General features: G+C 39.5%; 1 protein-coding gene across 8 annotated transcripts in view; it reads right to left on the bottom strand.

Annotated features, from left to right (window-relative positions):
• ubr4 (ubiquitin protein ligase E3 component n-recognin 4) overlaps positions 1-13969 on the bottom strand; it is a 202298-nt gene that overhangs the window by 26453 nt on the left and 161876 nt on the right. For all 8 annotated transcript variants that reach the window (XM_087980458.1, XM_043675848.2, XM_087980459.1 and 5 more), the window contains 9 exons: positions 12391-12500; positions 10856-10997; positions 8437-8518; positions 8166-8339; positions 6283-6404; positions 4898-5095; positions 1735-1815; positions 671-758; positions 380-507 (listed from right to left, as the gene is read on the bottom strand). In XM_087980458.1, the coding sequence (XP_087836584.1) occupies positions 380-507; positions 671-758; positions 1735-1815; positions 4898-5095; positions 6283-6404; positions 8166-8339; positions 8437-8518; positions 10856-10997; positions 12391-12500 (1125 nt within the window). The remainder of the gene's footprint in view (positions 1-379; positions 508-670; positions 759-1734; positions 1816-4897; positions 5096-6282; positions 6405-8165; positions 8340-8436; positions 8519-10855; positions 10998-12390; positions 12501-13969) is intronic.

Raw genomic sequence — 13969 nt, 5'->3', positions numbered from 1 at the left:
CATTTTCCATACTCCAAAGTTAACTTGCATCTGCCCATACCAACAATCTATGTCCTTCTGGCAATACTCCTCACTTTTACTAAATTTCCAAGTTTCGTGCCATCTGTAAATCTGTAAATTATGCAGTTTTCCCAAGTCCATGTTAAATATATAAAACAGTAGTGGCTGTAGAACTGACCCCCTGAGAAACACCAATGTATATTTCTCTGGTTCTTTGTTCTAAGAAGGCTTAGTTAATGATTCAGGCCCAAATCCATGGAAACATAAGACTACAAGATCAAGTTTTATTAGCGTTATGTACATGGATGTATGTCCTACTGTTTGCATACTTCGATCTAAAGATGAATAGCACAGATCACGCTCCGCTTCAGACACTCACAGTTAAAAGGTGTCGACCCTGCTTGAAGTCTTTGATTCCAGCCAATCGAGTTAGCATACACTCAAGACCACCACACTGAGCCATCACACCTGCCATTTTATATACCTCCTCTTCATCCTCTTCTTCATCTACACAGAAAGAACATTGCTTAACAGAATGGTGGCAAAAACAATTGCAATGAATGTCAGGGTAGAAGAAACATTTATTGATTTACAGCATGAGCTGGGACAAGAGGTAAGGATGGAAAACCTAAAAATACAACTATTATCTGTGTGCAAATATTATTATTACCTGTGGTGGAATCCAATGATTCAATAAACTCTTCAGTTGCGTCTCCAAGAAGTCCTCGCATTCGGTAGATTATACGCATTGGCTCACCCTGTGCAACATTAAAACAAATTATTCACTAAATAGCAAAGTTATGGTACACAGTTACACTTGGGTTAAACATTAAAAACACTTAGAGGGATTTGGGAACTTCTGTTCAACTCATTTCAGTTGGTCAATTAAGAAAAAAAGTGTTTCTCTGAACTTAACCTAATCAGAAATATTATATACAGTACCTCTGAACATAGGTCTTCTGGTTTAAAGGTAGGGACACTATGTGCTACAAGATCCCATTCAGAAAACCTACAACCCCAACCAGAAGCCAATTGTGCCTTTAACAATTGTGGAATTGTATCCCTACCTGAAATTCACCTCATTTACAGAGGAACCTCAATTATCCAAATACCAATTATCCGAAAATCGGATTATCCGAAGGAGATCGCGAGGTCCCGATGGAAACATTACATCAAAGACGTGTTTCCAACAGTGATCGCTTCTTTTGTTTACAGTGATTAAACAGGCACCGGCTCTAAATGACTGTCTGCCCGCCCTCTCTCGCCCCACACTTTCCCTGGAGTTCTACACAGGGGTGTACTCTAAACCCCCCTTCCCCACATCATCTCTCCAACATTGTCCTGTGCAGGGCAAAGGTGGAACCTGTCAAAAAGTTGCAGTAAAAGGTTGTGTGTGGGGCTGTGGCTGCACACTATTTGGAGACTTACCCACAAATGCAGCAGCAGTCTTGTTGTTGGTGTCCAATCTAGCTGCCCTGGAGAGGGGGAGGGCGTGTCCAGAGTTGGGGGCGGTGTTGGGGTGGGAGGGTGTCAGGAGCGGGGCCTTGCACACTGTGTGCTGCTGCAGTCTCCTGAACGGGGAGCAGACTTTTAAAAGCTCTGAGCTCCAGAGGAAAGGCATTTAATCGATTAACCGAATAATCGATTATCCAAACAAAATAGTGCCTGCCCATCATATTAGGATAATCGAGGTTCTCCTGTACTGATAACTCTAAATTGCTGGCTTGCTCTCACCTCATTGGCTGGACACCAGACCTTCTTGTACACTTCAGCCACTGGAAGGTCCAAACTGATTATTTTGTTGTTAACCAGGAGCTAAGAAGAAAAGCACAAGTCTTAGATGATCAATATTACTTTTAATAAAAGTTATCCTGCAAACTATAAACTTAACCAATTCACAGCAGCTAAGGAGAGCAGGTTGCTTGGCTGCATGCCAAGGTTAAGGGCATCTCCTCTGAGCTGCAGGCAAGTTTGGAATGGGAGGAAAAGAATCTAGTTGTCGTGGTGCAGGAGGGGAACCAATGACATAAGTAAGACTAAAAAAAGGATGTACTGAGGAAAGTGAACAGCTATGGTGCTAAAACAAAGAAAAAGCACAGCCAGAACGGTAATCTGGTTGTACACCTGCTCATTCAGCTGGTAGATTTGTTCGCCACCATACTAGGTAACGTCATCAGTGAGCCTCGGAAACACTGGCGTTCTGTCTCGCTTGCTATTTATCTGTCTTGGTCTGTTCTGGTGGGTGTGATCACTTCCCGCTCTTTTTCTGAGAGATTGGTAAATGGGGTCCAAATCAATATGGATTTAATGGAGTTCTGGTTTGAATGCCAGGCCTGTAGGAATTCTTGTGTGTGTTTTGTTTAGCCTATCGCAGGATGGATGTATTGTCCCAGTTGAACTTTGTCTGTGTGTAAGGATGCTTGTGATAGTTAGTCATGTCTTTTGGTGGCTAGTTGGTGCTCATGTATCCTGACGGCTAGTTTCCTTCCCGTCTGTCCAATGTAATGTTTGTTGCAGGGTATGTTGTATATGATGTTCATTTTGTTGGTTATTGGTATGGGATACTTTAAGTTCATCAGGAGCTGTTTCAGTGTGGTGGTAGGTTTGTGTCAGAAAAGACAGAAATATTGTAATCTTACCGGCAAAGGATGCCTTCCCAGCTACCTTCCACCCTACCCCACATTTATCTCTAAACCCCCTTCTCCACCCCAACATTCCTGATGAAGAGCTTTATTTGAAATATCCACTCTCCTGCTGCGCTTTTCCAGCGTCACACTCATAATCTAGAGTCCCGTGCTAATGTTCCAGGGGCATGGTTTGAATCCTAACAAGATAAATGGCAAAATGTGAATGCCACTAAAATCTGGAATTAAATGTGAATCAAATGATGACCATGTAACCAGTACTGATTGTTATTAAAACCCATCTGGTTCATTAATGCCCTTTTAGGGAAGGAATTTGCTATTCTTACCTGGTCTGGCTGATATACAACTCCAGACCCTTAGCAACATGGCTGACTCTTAACTGCCCTTTGAAATGGTCCTGAAAAACTTTGTAATGATGTGATAAGTTAAGTAATAAAAACAGACAGATGTAGAAACCAGAAACAAACAACGGCAAACCTAGATTAGGAAACCGTGTAAAGTCCTCCTTACTAACACATGGAGGCTTGAATCAGAAGCAAGCGTGCTGTCCCACAGGCTAATCAGAGAAAAACTGCAGAAAGCTACAACACAAGCTACAACTGCAGAAAGCCCATACCAATAACTTTGGGATATTTGTGCACAAAACATCAAAGCTAGCACACAGTTTCAGCAGATAATTAGGAAGGTTAATGGAATATTGGCCCTTATTTCAAGGGGTTGGGTGTATCAGAGAAGTCTTACTGTCTAAGGAGCTGGTGAGACCACATGTGGAGTACTGACAGCAGTTTTCGTCCCCTTATTTCAGGGAAGATAACATTTCATTGAAGGCAGTTCAGTGAAGGTTCATAAGGATGATCCCTGGTATGGAGAGAATGCCTTATAAGCAATGGGACTCCACTCAATGGAGCAGAGAAGAATGAGTAGTGACCTTATTGAAACATATGGGATTCTTAAGGGGCCTGACAGGGTAAATGCAGATAGGATCTTTCCCCTCACAGGAAGAGTCTAGGACCATACTGCATGGTCTCAGAATAAATAAGTATCAAGTTGAGACTGAGATGAGGAGAAATTTCTTCTCTCAAAGGATTGAATACCTTTAGAATTCCTTGCCAGAGACACCTGTGGGGACAGAGATCTTCTATATATTTAAAGCTGAGATAGATAGATTCTCAATCAGAAGGAGAAATCAAAGCTGATGGGGAAAGGGCAGGAAAGTGAATGGGAGGAATACTGGATCAGCCATGGTCCAAATGATTGATGAATCTTACTCTTGGGGCCAAATGGCTTACTCCTCTTCCGATTGATTATGGTCTTATGATCTAGGAGCTTATTATATTGCACAGTATTGCATGGCTGAGCACCATTAAGCGTTTAATAAACCAGCTAATAGCCACCAGAAAGTTGATAAAAAGGGGAAAACAAATAGAATGAAACTTGCCAGAAAGCAGACTATAAGAACCCTAACAATAGATTGGAAACAAGGGTAGTTAGATGAGATATTTATCCTTAGATAGAGACAAGGGATATTATCGGGGAATGAAGAAATGCCAGTGACACTGAACAAGTTTTTTCTGCCTGTCTTCATGTCAGTAGTTACAAACTAGATGTAGATAGCAACTGAGGGGCTCATAAGAATAAAAGAGCTTAAGGTAATTTGGATAAGCAGGGAAAGGTATTGGACAATCTCAAAAGAACTAAATCTGACAAATTCCCAGAATCTGATAGCCTATATCATTTCAGAAAGAGTTAGCTGCAATTACTGGATGCACTGGCTACGACTGTCTAAAATTTTCTCAATTCTGTAACAGTGACAGATGTTTAGAAGTTCACTGTTAGAACTGTTACAATTAAGAGAGCTGCTACCAACTTCTTCAGACACAGTTTGGGCAATATACTCAAATACACCTACATACTGGGCACAACTGTAAAAATAAATAAGGGTTGTAGCCTTCTCTTTAAACTAAAAGACTCCAAGTCATAGAGATGTACAGCATGGAAATAGACCCTTCGGTCCAACCCGTCCATGTCGACCAGATATCCCAACCCAATCTAGTCCCACCTGCCAGCACCCGGCCCATATTCCTCCAAACCCTTCCTATTCATATACCCATCCAGATGCCTCTTAAATGTTGCAATTGTACCAGCCTTCACCACTTCCTCTCATTCCATATACGTACCACCCCATCATAGTGTTTTGCTGGAATCAGGTTTTCATTTTTTTTTCCACTGTTTTGTTTTGTACTGGTTCATACCTCCATTCCGCTGTCATCTTCAAGCAGTGCTACGAGGTCACAATCCTGACAAATCTTATTTTTAATGTCTCTCATTAGTGGTCCAATTCCAGGCTCATTGCTGCTGTAGGGATTTCCTGGCATCCTGCCCTGCAGGAAGTCTTCTTGTTGTGGATCTTTCTCCAAAGTCACAAAGAACTCAGTCACTTCATTTTCCTCCTTTTAAGAGAGCAGATGTATTGACAAAGATAATCATCTTTGTTTTACCAGCATTGAACATCACCGATGTAGAATTATTAGTAAGGAAACATTCTGCATAAATAGCCTCATGATTGTTACAACAGCACTTTTTTATCAACATTCAGTTACTTTGCCTCTATCCTGAAGGTCCAATTCTCTCGCCCTGAACTTACTTCACCTCTAGTCTAGCTATTGCTTTTGCTGTTTAAATACTATATTAAAAACTGTCCAACTGTAATCAAATCGAATCTCCGCTTTGACTGGAAGCTGATCCTTTTATTCCTATTCGTTTCTCATTTGCATTTGTAACAAAGAACACCTATATTGGCATAAGATGCATTGATATAGCACCATCTCCACTTGCATCTCAATCCTCCATGACTTTGCTCAGCCCTATGCCTGTTAATATCTTCCAATGTTATATAAGCCCACTAACCCTCCTCCCTCAATCTATCACCTGTTTCCAGCTTCTTATACATTCCCTCCTCTCGCTTTGTCTCATCATTGGTGACCATACATTTAGCCATTTAGGCCCTATGCTTTGAAATTCCTTTCTTAAATACCTTCCAATTAGTTCCCTTGTTTCCTTCAAGACCCCTTACAAAACAAAATGTCCTGAACAAAATCATCCCTTCCACTCTCTCCTTTGGCTCAGCAATTTTCTCCCTTCAGGTTTTAAGGAGGCCTTGGGACTGTATAAAAAGCCATATAAATATCACTGGATCCTTCTGGTACTTGTTGTTCAGTAACATGCATTTTTAAACTATCAAAGAAACTGCAAGAGCAATTATACAACAACAACTGTACAACTATAATTCAGCTTGGTAGAAAAGTATCAATTACAGTTATAAATTTCAATGATAAAAATTCATTTCTTAAAAACTTAAATCATGAAAACACAGAATTGTGCAAATAATTAACACCAATAATGTCTTGGTTTTGACTACCATGAATCATGCACGTACAGATTTGCAAAAACAAGCAATGAGTCACAATTTTTAACTGTTTTAATATGGCTGACTTATACAGCATCCTGGTTTTGTGCAACATTAAGCTACAAGGATATATGACTTCTGACTGAGCCATTCATGTATAGTTCTTCCTGTAGGCCAGATAACTGATCTAATGTTAAAAAAAAATACTTTCACGTTTCCTTTTGTACTTACCGGGTAGATGATGCTGCATAGTCTTTCAAAGATGAAAACTGGTGTTCGGTAATCATCAAGACTGTATCGTTTAGCAGTCTCAATACAGACAGCCATGAATGCCTTTGTTTCAGACTCTGTACCTACAGAAGTGTGAGGGTTAGAATTTAATCAACACTACAAACAAAATATTTTTACTCCTGAGAAAACACCAGACTCAAACTTTCAAACAGCTTTAAACACATCATCACATGCTGTAAAGCCGGTCATCTCTAGAACACCTGTTTAACATAGTCTATTTACTCTTAATGCCATGAACCCTAATGTTGTGTAGCAACCTCTTACATGGCAACTTACCCGTTTCTAAACTTCCTTCCACATCCTGTTTTTCTAGCTTGTTAAATTGAGAACTAGGAACACTACAGGTTAAGATAAAGTCCACCTGTGAATGGCGTAAGTGATTTAGGACATTGTAACATTAAAAGAGGCAGCTTATAATATTGTTAAGGAAAGTCACAGCCTGAGAATTGGGAAGTCTTAAATGTGAGCAAAGAATGGACAAGAATTTGGTGAGAGAGAGAAAAAAGAAGAGTGTAATCAAACACATAAAAATAGACTGGAGTTAATAAGACTACATGCCAAGAGAGACAGCAAGAAAACAAAATTAAAAGTTGAGGCAGGAAAAATTACAGTGGAGAGCATCAAAATGTCAAAGATGTTGATAAACAGTTGTCTTCACAAAAATAACACAATAAAATACCACTACTAATGGACATTTGGTCCCCAATAAGTGAAGACCTTACTAATATCAGTAATTGACATTAGTAAAGCTAAGCACTGGAGAAATTAATGGGCTGGTAAGCTGACAAACACCCCACATCTGATGGCCCATAACATAGTTTTTAAAGAATTGACTGTGGAAATAACAAGGGCACTTGCTGGGACTGTTCAAAATTCTTTATACAGTTTCTGTGGATGGAAGTTGCAAATTTAACATTGCTATCCAAGCATGGAAGAAAACAGGGAACCACTGGCCAGTTAACCTGTTGTCAATCATCAGAAAACTGTAGGAATTTATTAATGAAGAGATAACAGGACATTGAAGACCACAATCATCAGCATAGCATTATGAAAGCAAAATCGTGTTTGACAAAGTAAAGTTTCCAAAGATGTAACTGATAGTATATTACAAAGGAGACTAACAAATGGAGTATAGTTGGAGTTCCAAAAGCATTTAACAAGGTGTTACTCAAAAGTCTATGCATGAAATAAAGGCACACGGGGATGGAGGAATCTCTCAGCATGAGCAAAAGATCGAAGGATAGGAAACAAACAAGCAGTCAGAACCAACAGATCATTTTCAGATTAACACACTCTTCCTAGAGGGGTGCTCCAACGATCCAGATTGCGACATCAGCTATTTATAATCTACATTAATCACTTACTTGAAAAAAAATGTAATGAGTGAAAATAGTTCAAAATGATTTGAATATTGTGTCTAGTTTTAGGTGAATCACTTTAAGGATCATGTCATTGTCGTAGAAAGGTTCACTAAATTATACCAAGTACACCAATGAGACCAAGGCTTTAAGAGTACACACTTAGCAAACTACAGCTCTTCAGTTGAGGAGATCTAACAAAGATCTTCAAAATTAAATTTAGGAAGAATTGTTTCAGAAAGCTAACAGAGGTATAATGGGTTAAATGTCTGTCTTCCACGTATCAAAATTCCAAGTCAACATGTCACTAAAAAAAAAGAGAACCTGCATATGCAGTGTTTTTTTTACAATCTCAAGATGTAAGAGAGGGGGAGGGCACAGACAGAGAAATGGACAGAAGTACTGATCTTTGCTCCCCTTTAAAATTAAACTTAAGTTTGAGCTCAAATGTGCTTGTGTTACTACCTGTTGTCATGTCTTCTAACATCTCCAGCAACATGTCTTGTGTCTCATCAATCAGCTTTGTCCGCTGAACCACTAGTTTTCGCAGACACAAGTAGCCATTCAGGACTGTGCCCACCAAGCGGCTCTTGAAGTGACGTTTTATTGATTCCACCTCCACAAAAGATGAAAGTAGACCTGCAAACAGGGTAGTGAAATAGTGAATATGTCTAATATATAACTACCAATTTGCATATTAGTGTGCAACGCTGTTCTGTAACTCTGTACACCTCACCTGTCAGGCTTTTTAAAGCATATCCCTGCTGAAGGTCAGTACTAAGTGTTGCCTCCTCCAGTGCCAGTAAATGGGCAATTTCCTGAAACAAAACCAGGTAACATGAGCATCAAAACTGAAGCATTCGGACACAATGGACAATAGCAATAAGCAATTAAAGCATGGACACTCTTTTCATTCTTCATTTTCATGAAACCATCAAATTCACTCAAAGTGGGAGAGGCACTGATCCTTGTTACCTCCTCTGATCTCATTCAAATAGTAGTTTTCATTATGTAAGTTTAACAGTGTGGTTATTCTATTTGGAGGGCATCACAGATGAATCCACTTGTCCTAACGTGATTTCCACGCTTTCCAATAGGAGTCAGTAAATAGCAACAAGAGCAGATTGACTTTTATTCTTCCGTTAACCCAGGACATGAATCTTAAATTGCAACCACAATGCCACTCTGGCAGAAACCAGCCATCTAAACTATCTTAATAGAATTACTAAGCAAACTTGCTCGTCAGCAAATCCTTTGCGTACCTTCTCTTAAAAAGGACTCCTGCTTCTGAAGCAGAATCTTATCTTATAAATTTAAATTTGTTGTGCTGTTACTGCCTTGACCTGTTAAAAATTAGCAATTGAATCTATAGAATTATGAAAATGGGAACATCCCATAGTTAACAGAACATTGGTGAGATTAACACTAATGCTTACAAGCAACCTAAAATTCATAAAGAACTGTGAATCAGGTGGAAAATTAGATTTACACTAAACAGAAACAAGAGCAATACAATGAAAATGAATAATCCTAAAGATCTGAGGAAAAGTCACTTGTATATTAACTTTACTCCTCTCTGCACAGACCCTGCTTGACTGGCCGAGTATTTATAGCATTTTTTTAAAATTCAAAATTTATCTTCCTTTGGACAAGTTAACTGAGTGGGCAAATACACGTCAGATGTAGAATAACATAGCTAAACATGAGGTTATTCAGCAAAAGCAGGGAGACAGATTATCTGAATTGCCATAGATTGGGAAAGGAGGAAGTGTAATGAGACGTGGGTGCCCTTGTACACCAATTACTGAAACTTAAGTATGGAGCTTCAGAAATCAGTGAAGGAGGCAAATAATACATTGAACTTTGTAGCAAGAGGATTCAAGTACAAGAGCAGAGATGTCTGACACATACAGAGACTGGATCGAAGACGATATACACTAGAGTTTTGAAAAATGAGGGGTAAGTTCATAGAAACCAAGAAAATTCGAACAAGACTGGACAGGATAAACACATGAAGGATGCTCACAATGGCCGGGTGTCCAGAACCAGAGGTCACAGTCTAAGGATATGGGTTAGGCCTTTATGACTCAAATGAAGAGAAATGTCTTCACCTAGAGAATGGTGAGCCTTTGCAATTCTCTGCCACAAAAACACTGGATGCTGCTTTCAAGAAGAAATTAAATAACGTGTTTGGGACTATCGGGATCAAAGGGTACAGAGAGAAGGCTGGAACAGGTTACTGAGTTGGATAATCTGCCATGATCATACTGAATGGTGGAACAGGCTCGAAGGGCTGAATGGCATACTCATGATCCTATTTTCTCTTTTCTTTAAAGTTCATGACCATTTGTGGTGAATTGAATAGCATAGCAAATACATTATTGCGCAAACATGCTGATGGTATGCCAAGTTCCAAATAGTTCAAATTCACCCTATCTTACAATAGCATAGCTTTTATTATGCTTTGAAAGTCTAATTAAGTTACAGAAAACTCTGTTCCCACAGTACTTTAACTCTGCACACAACAGAAAAACATTGACAACTGGGCCCAACCCTTTCAAGGTATTCAAAACACCTGTAAAAAGGCTGGCATTTCAGTGAGGGTGGGATTGTCCAATGATAGGTCTTATTAACATTTACTCAACAAAATTACATTTGAAAACAAATATGTACACTGTATCAACCCTGACCAGAATCAACCCTCTCCAGACTACAGCTCATATATTGACCTCTCAAATACAAATAGCATAGTGACAACTCTGAAATGTCACTTTGCTTACTACAAGTGATCTAAACCAGTGTTGTCATCATACTGGCAGTACACATCTGTTGCTAAACTTGTCTCTGATCTAATGAACCTTAACAATGCAACAGACTCTCAGGGGATTAACTAGCAATTGGTTTGGTACCTAATATCAACGAAAGATAAAAAGATAATGATCACCTGAGGCAAATTATGCAGGGAGGGGAAATGAGACAGAGATTAAAATCTTGGAAAACATTTTTCTTAGACATCTGGGCAGAAGCCATTTAATTGGTGAGTTAAATAGGGTGGAGATCGAGATCTGTGCCAATCATGACATAATGTTATGGAAAAATAGTTATAACATCTGAGATTTTGGAATAAAAGCAAAATTGGCTCGTCAGAGTCAGACCTTTGTGATCAGGTTTCCAATGTATGGCAGCACTCCTCGAGCTGCCAGGTAGATTTTCCAATGAGCTGGTTTGATGAGTTTTTGATAGAGTGCAAGATATTCTGCTGCACACTCTCCAGCAACACTTAGTTCATCCAGGTAACTAGCAATACAAAAATGCAAAAGGTTAAAATCATACACCACCATTTGAAAACCGAGTAGCAGTTCCAGTAATTCTACTCGCAAACATTTGTCTCCAAAGCTGACCACTGATCATCACGGAGTTAACATTAGTGAAAAACTACAAAGTGAGTCAGTTGCATTTCCTCAGAATTAGGCGACTCCACAACAGCACCCAGATTAACTTGGAACCATCCTCATCCTGGTGTTTGTAACAGTGGCAAAAAAGCAATGTCTTCCAATTTCAACACTGAATTCAATAATTTAAGACCAAAAATTCTGCTCCATTTGTTTCCTTTTATTTGTTTGATGCGCTATTTCTTCTCGCAGTGAGCAGCACATTGCTGAAGGCACATCTTTTATTTCTTTACTAACACCATCACCATTCTCATATGGTTATAGAGGACTACATTTTCTGTCATGGAGTCTCCTCCGCTTTTCATCCTATCACAGGTTTTCTTCTCATCTTTGTCACACTAACTCCTTACTCAAAACCTATTACATCTCTATCTTTTCCAGCTCTGATGAAAGTTACAACTCTGAAATGGTGCCAAAGCCCACTGAGTATATCCATGCTCTTGTTTTTGATGCAAAAGCATGTACTCCATAATTACAATCAGTAGGAATGAACAATTACATCTTAATAGGAAACTTAACATTCTTACAAAAAGACTGAAGAAAAATCCAAAAATAGTACTCACATCCTCCTGCTAAAAGGCTAATTTATTTGCAATTTAATTATATCTTGCTTGGAAGTTCTTAATGAGAAAGCAAAACTTGAAATTTGTATCATAGACAAGGTTAAAGCTGAAAATGTGTTGCTGGAAAAGCGCGGCAGGTCAGGCAGCATCCAAGGATCAGGAGAATCGACATTTCGGGCATGAGCCCTTCTTCGGGACCCAACCATAGACAAGGTTACACTGCCTAAAGTAAGTCTTCCCTTGCTCCAACTTTCACAAGTATGTTGACATTGAGGAACCTGAATAATCTACCAGAATGCCAGTCAAAATCATGAACAGTCAAGATTAGAGTGGTGCTGGAAAAGCACAGCAGGTCGGGCAGCATCAGAGGAGCAGGAAAATCGACGTTTCGGGTAAAAGACCTTCATCAGGGATTCGTCGATTTTCTTGCTCCTCGGATGCTGCCTGACCTGCTGTGCTTTTCCAGCAACACTCTAATCTTGACTCTGATCTCCAGCATCTGCAGCCCTCACTTTCTCCTAAAATCATAAATATGCAATGCAGACAAGGTAAGAATTCTCTAACAGGCAAAATTACAAATTTGCTCCATTGACCTACGATGCTGTAATTGAGACTTCAACCTGGAGTTACTGAAAAGGCTTTGAAGCTGTACTTTTCTGAATAATGAAAAAGTACCTGGTCAGGAGATCAAGGACTTGTTGCTTGCGGCTTGGGATGGTGGTAAGTGCTTCCACAATAGTACAGGCAGCCTGACGTGCAGCTTGTGTCGCAGGAGTGAACAGAACCTAAGAAACAGCAAAGTCGAATGGGTCATACATAGTACAGTGATTTCAGAACGGTAGAAAAGAGATAAGTCCATTAATTTCAGGCAACCTGCTGGCAGAGTTTCCATTATTACTGTAAGAGCTGTGCTGCTTTAACATCTGCTCATGGTAATGAACCAAAAACCAGAATGAAACCACATGACCAACTTCCACGTTCACTCTAGCATAACGAGGCGGCAATATAGTTACCTAAACTTAACATGCGTTACTTACCACTACCTCAAGAGACACCACTTGGTGGTCAGCAATTTTAAGTAACTCATGGACTTGAGAACCACAGAAAAAGACCTCAGACAAAATGTGAAACAATGCAGAAGTTACCCCAGAAAAACTGGCTGCAAAATGACCGGGGATGAGAACCTCCCAGATATTCAGTTTTATGGAATGACAGAAAAAATGAAAAGGATATAGGTTGGCATTGCTGGTTAGGTTAAAGAGGAAATTAACACAACAGCAAAGACAGATATGAGCTCCAGTGACGCGGAATCTGTACAGGTTGAGCTTAGGAAATTAAAGACACAAGCAATAAAAGATACAGCAGTAATTGTGAGCAACTTTAATCTGCATATAGACAGGGCAAATCAAATAAGTAACAATGTCATAGAGGAAGAATGCTTGGGAGTACATATGGGATGGTTTTGTGGATCAATCCACTGAGGAACCAACAGAGAACAGGCCATGTTAAACTTGGTATTGTGTCATGAGAAAGGAATAATTGGTAGCTGTGTAAGGCCTCTTGGAGAAGAGCAATCATAATACGATAGAATTTTTCATTATGATGATAATAGTTCATTCTGAGACTACGGTTCCGTACCTGAATAAGGGAAACTACAAATGGTATGGGGCATGAGCTGGCTGGGATAAACTGGGTAACATAACTTAAACAATGACAGTGGACTGGGCACTCGTAAACATTTAAATAGTGCAGGGAGGAACTGTAACAACTGTTCATTCTAGTCATGCACTAAAATAAAATGAGAAAAGTCACCCGACCATGGCTAACAAAGGAAATTAGGGATAGTATTAGATCCAAGGGAGGGGCTTACAAATTGGCCAATACAAACTGAACACTAAGGATTGGGAGCATTTTAGATTTCAGCAGATGAAGACAAAGGGATTGGTTAAGTGGGAGGAATAGAATACATGAGTAAGCTTGCAGAGAACATGCAAACTAATCATAAAAGCTTCTATATGTGAAAAGAAAATGATTAGTACAGACAAGATTAGTCTGTCGTTCCCTTACAGTCAGAAACATGGCAAGTTATAACAGGGAACAAAGAGATAGCAGACCAATTAAATACATAATTTGGTTCTATCCTAACAAGGAGGACAAAATACACCCCAAAAACATTGAAAGTGGCAGGAACTGAAGGAAATCAGTATTCACAGATAAATGGGTGTTGGGCAACTGAAATTATTAAAGGCTGATA

The sequence above is a fragment of the Chiloscyllium plagiosum genome, unplaced genomic scaffold (assembly GCF_037043375.1).
Source record: "Chiloscyllium plagiosum isolate Xiang-an unplaced genomic scaffold, Cpla_swu_hap1 HiC_scaffold_37, whole genome shotgun sequence".
In the NCBI taxonomy this organism is placed as follows: domain Eukaryota; kingdom Metazoa; phylum Chordata; class Chondrichthyes; order Orectolobiformes; family Hemiscylliidae; genus Chiloscyllium; species Chiloscyllium plagiosum.
The sequence above is the reverse complement of the archived record's forward strand: the minus strand, read 5'-3'. Positions and strand labels throughout refer to the sequence as shown.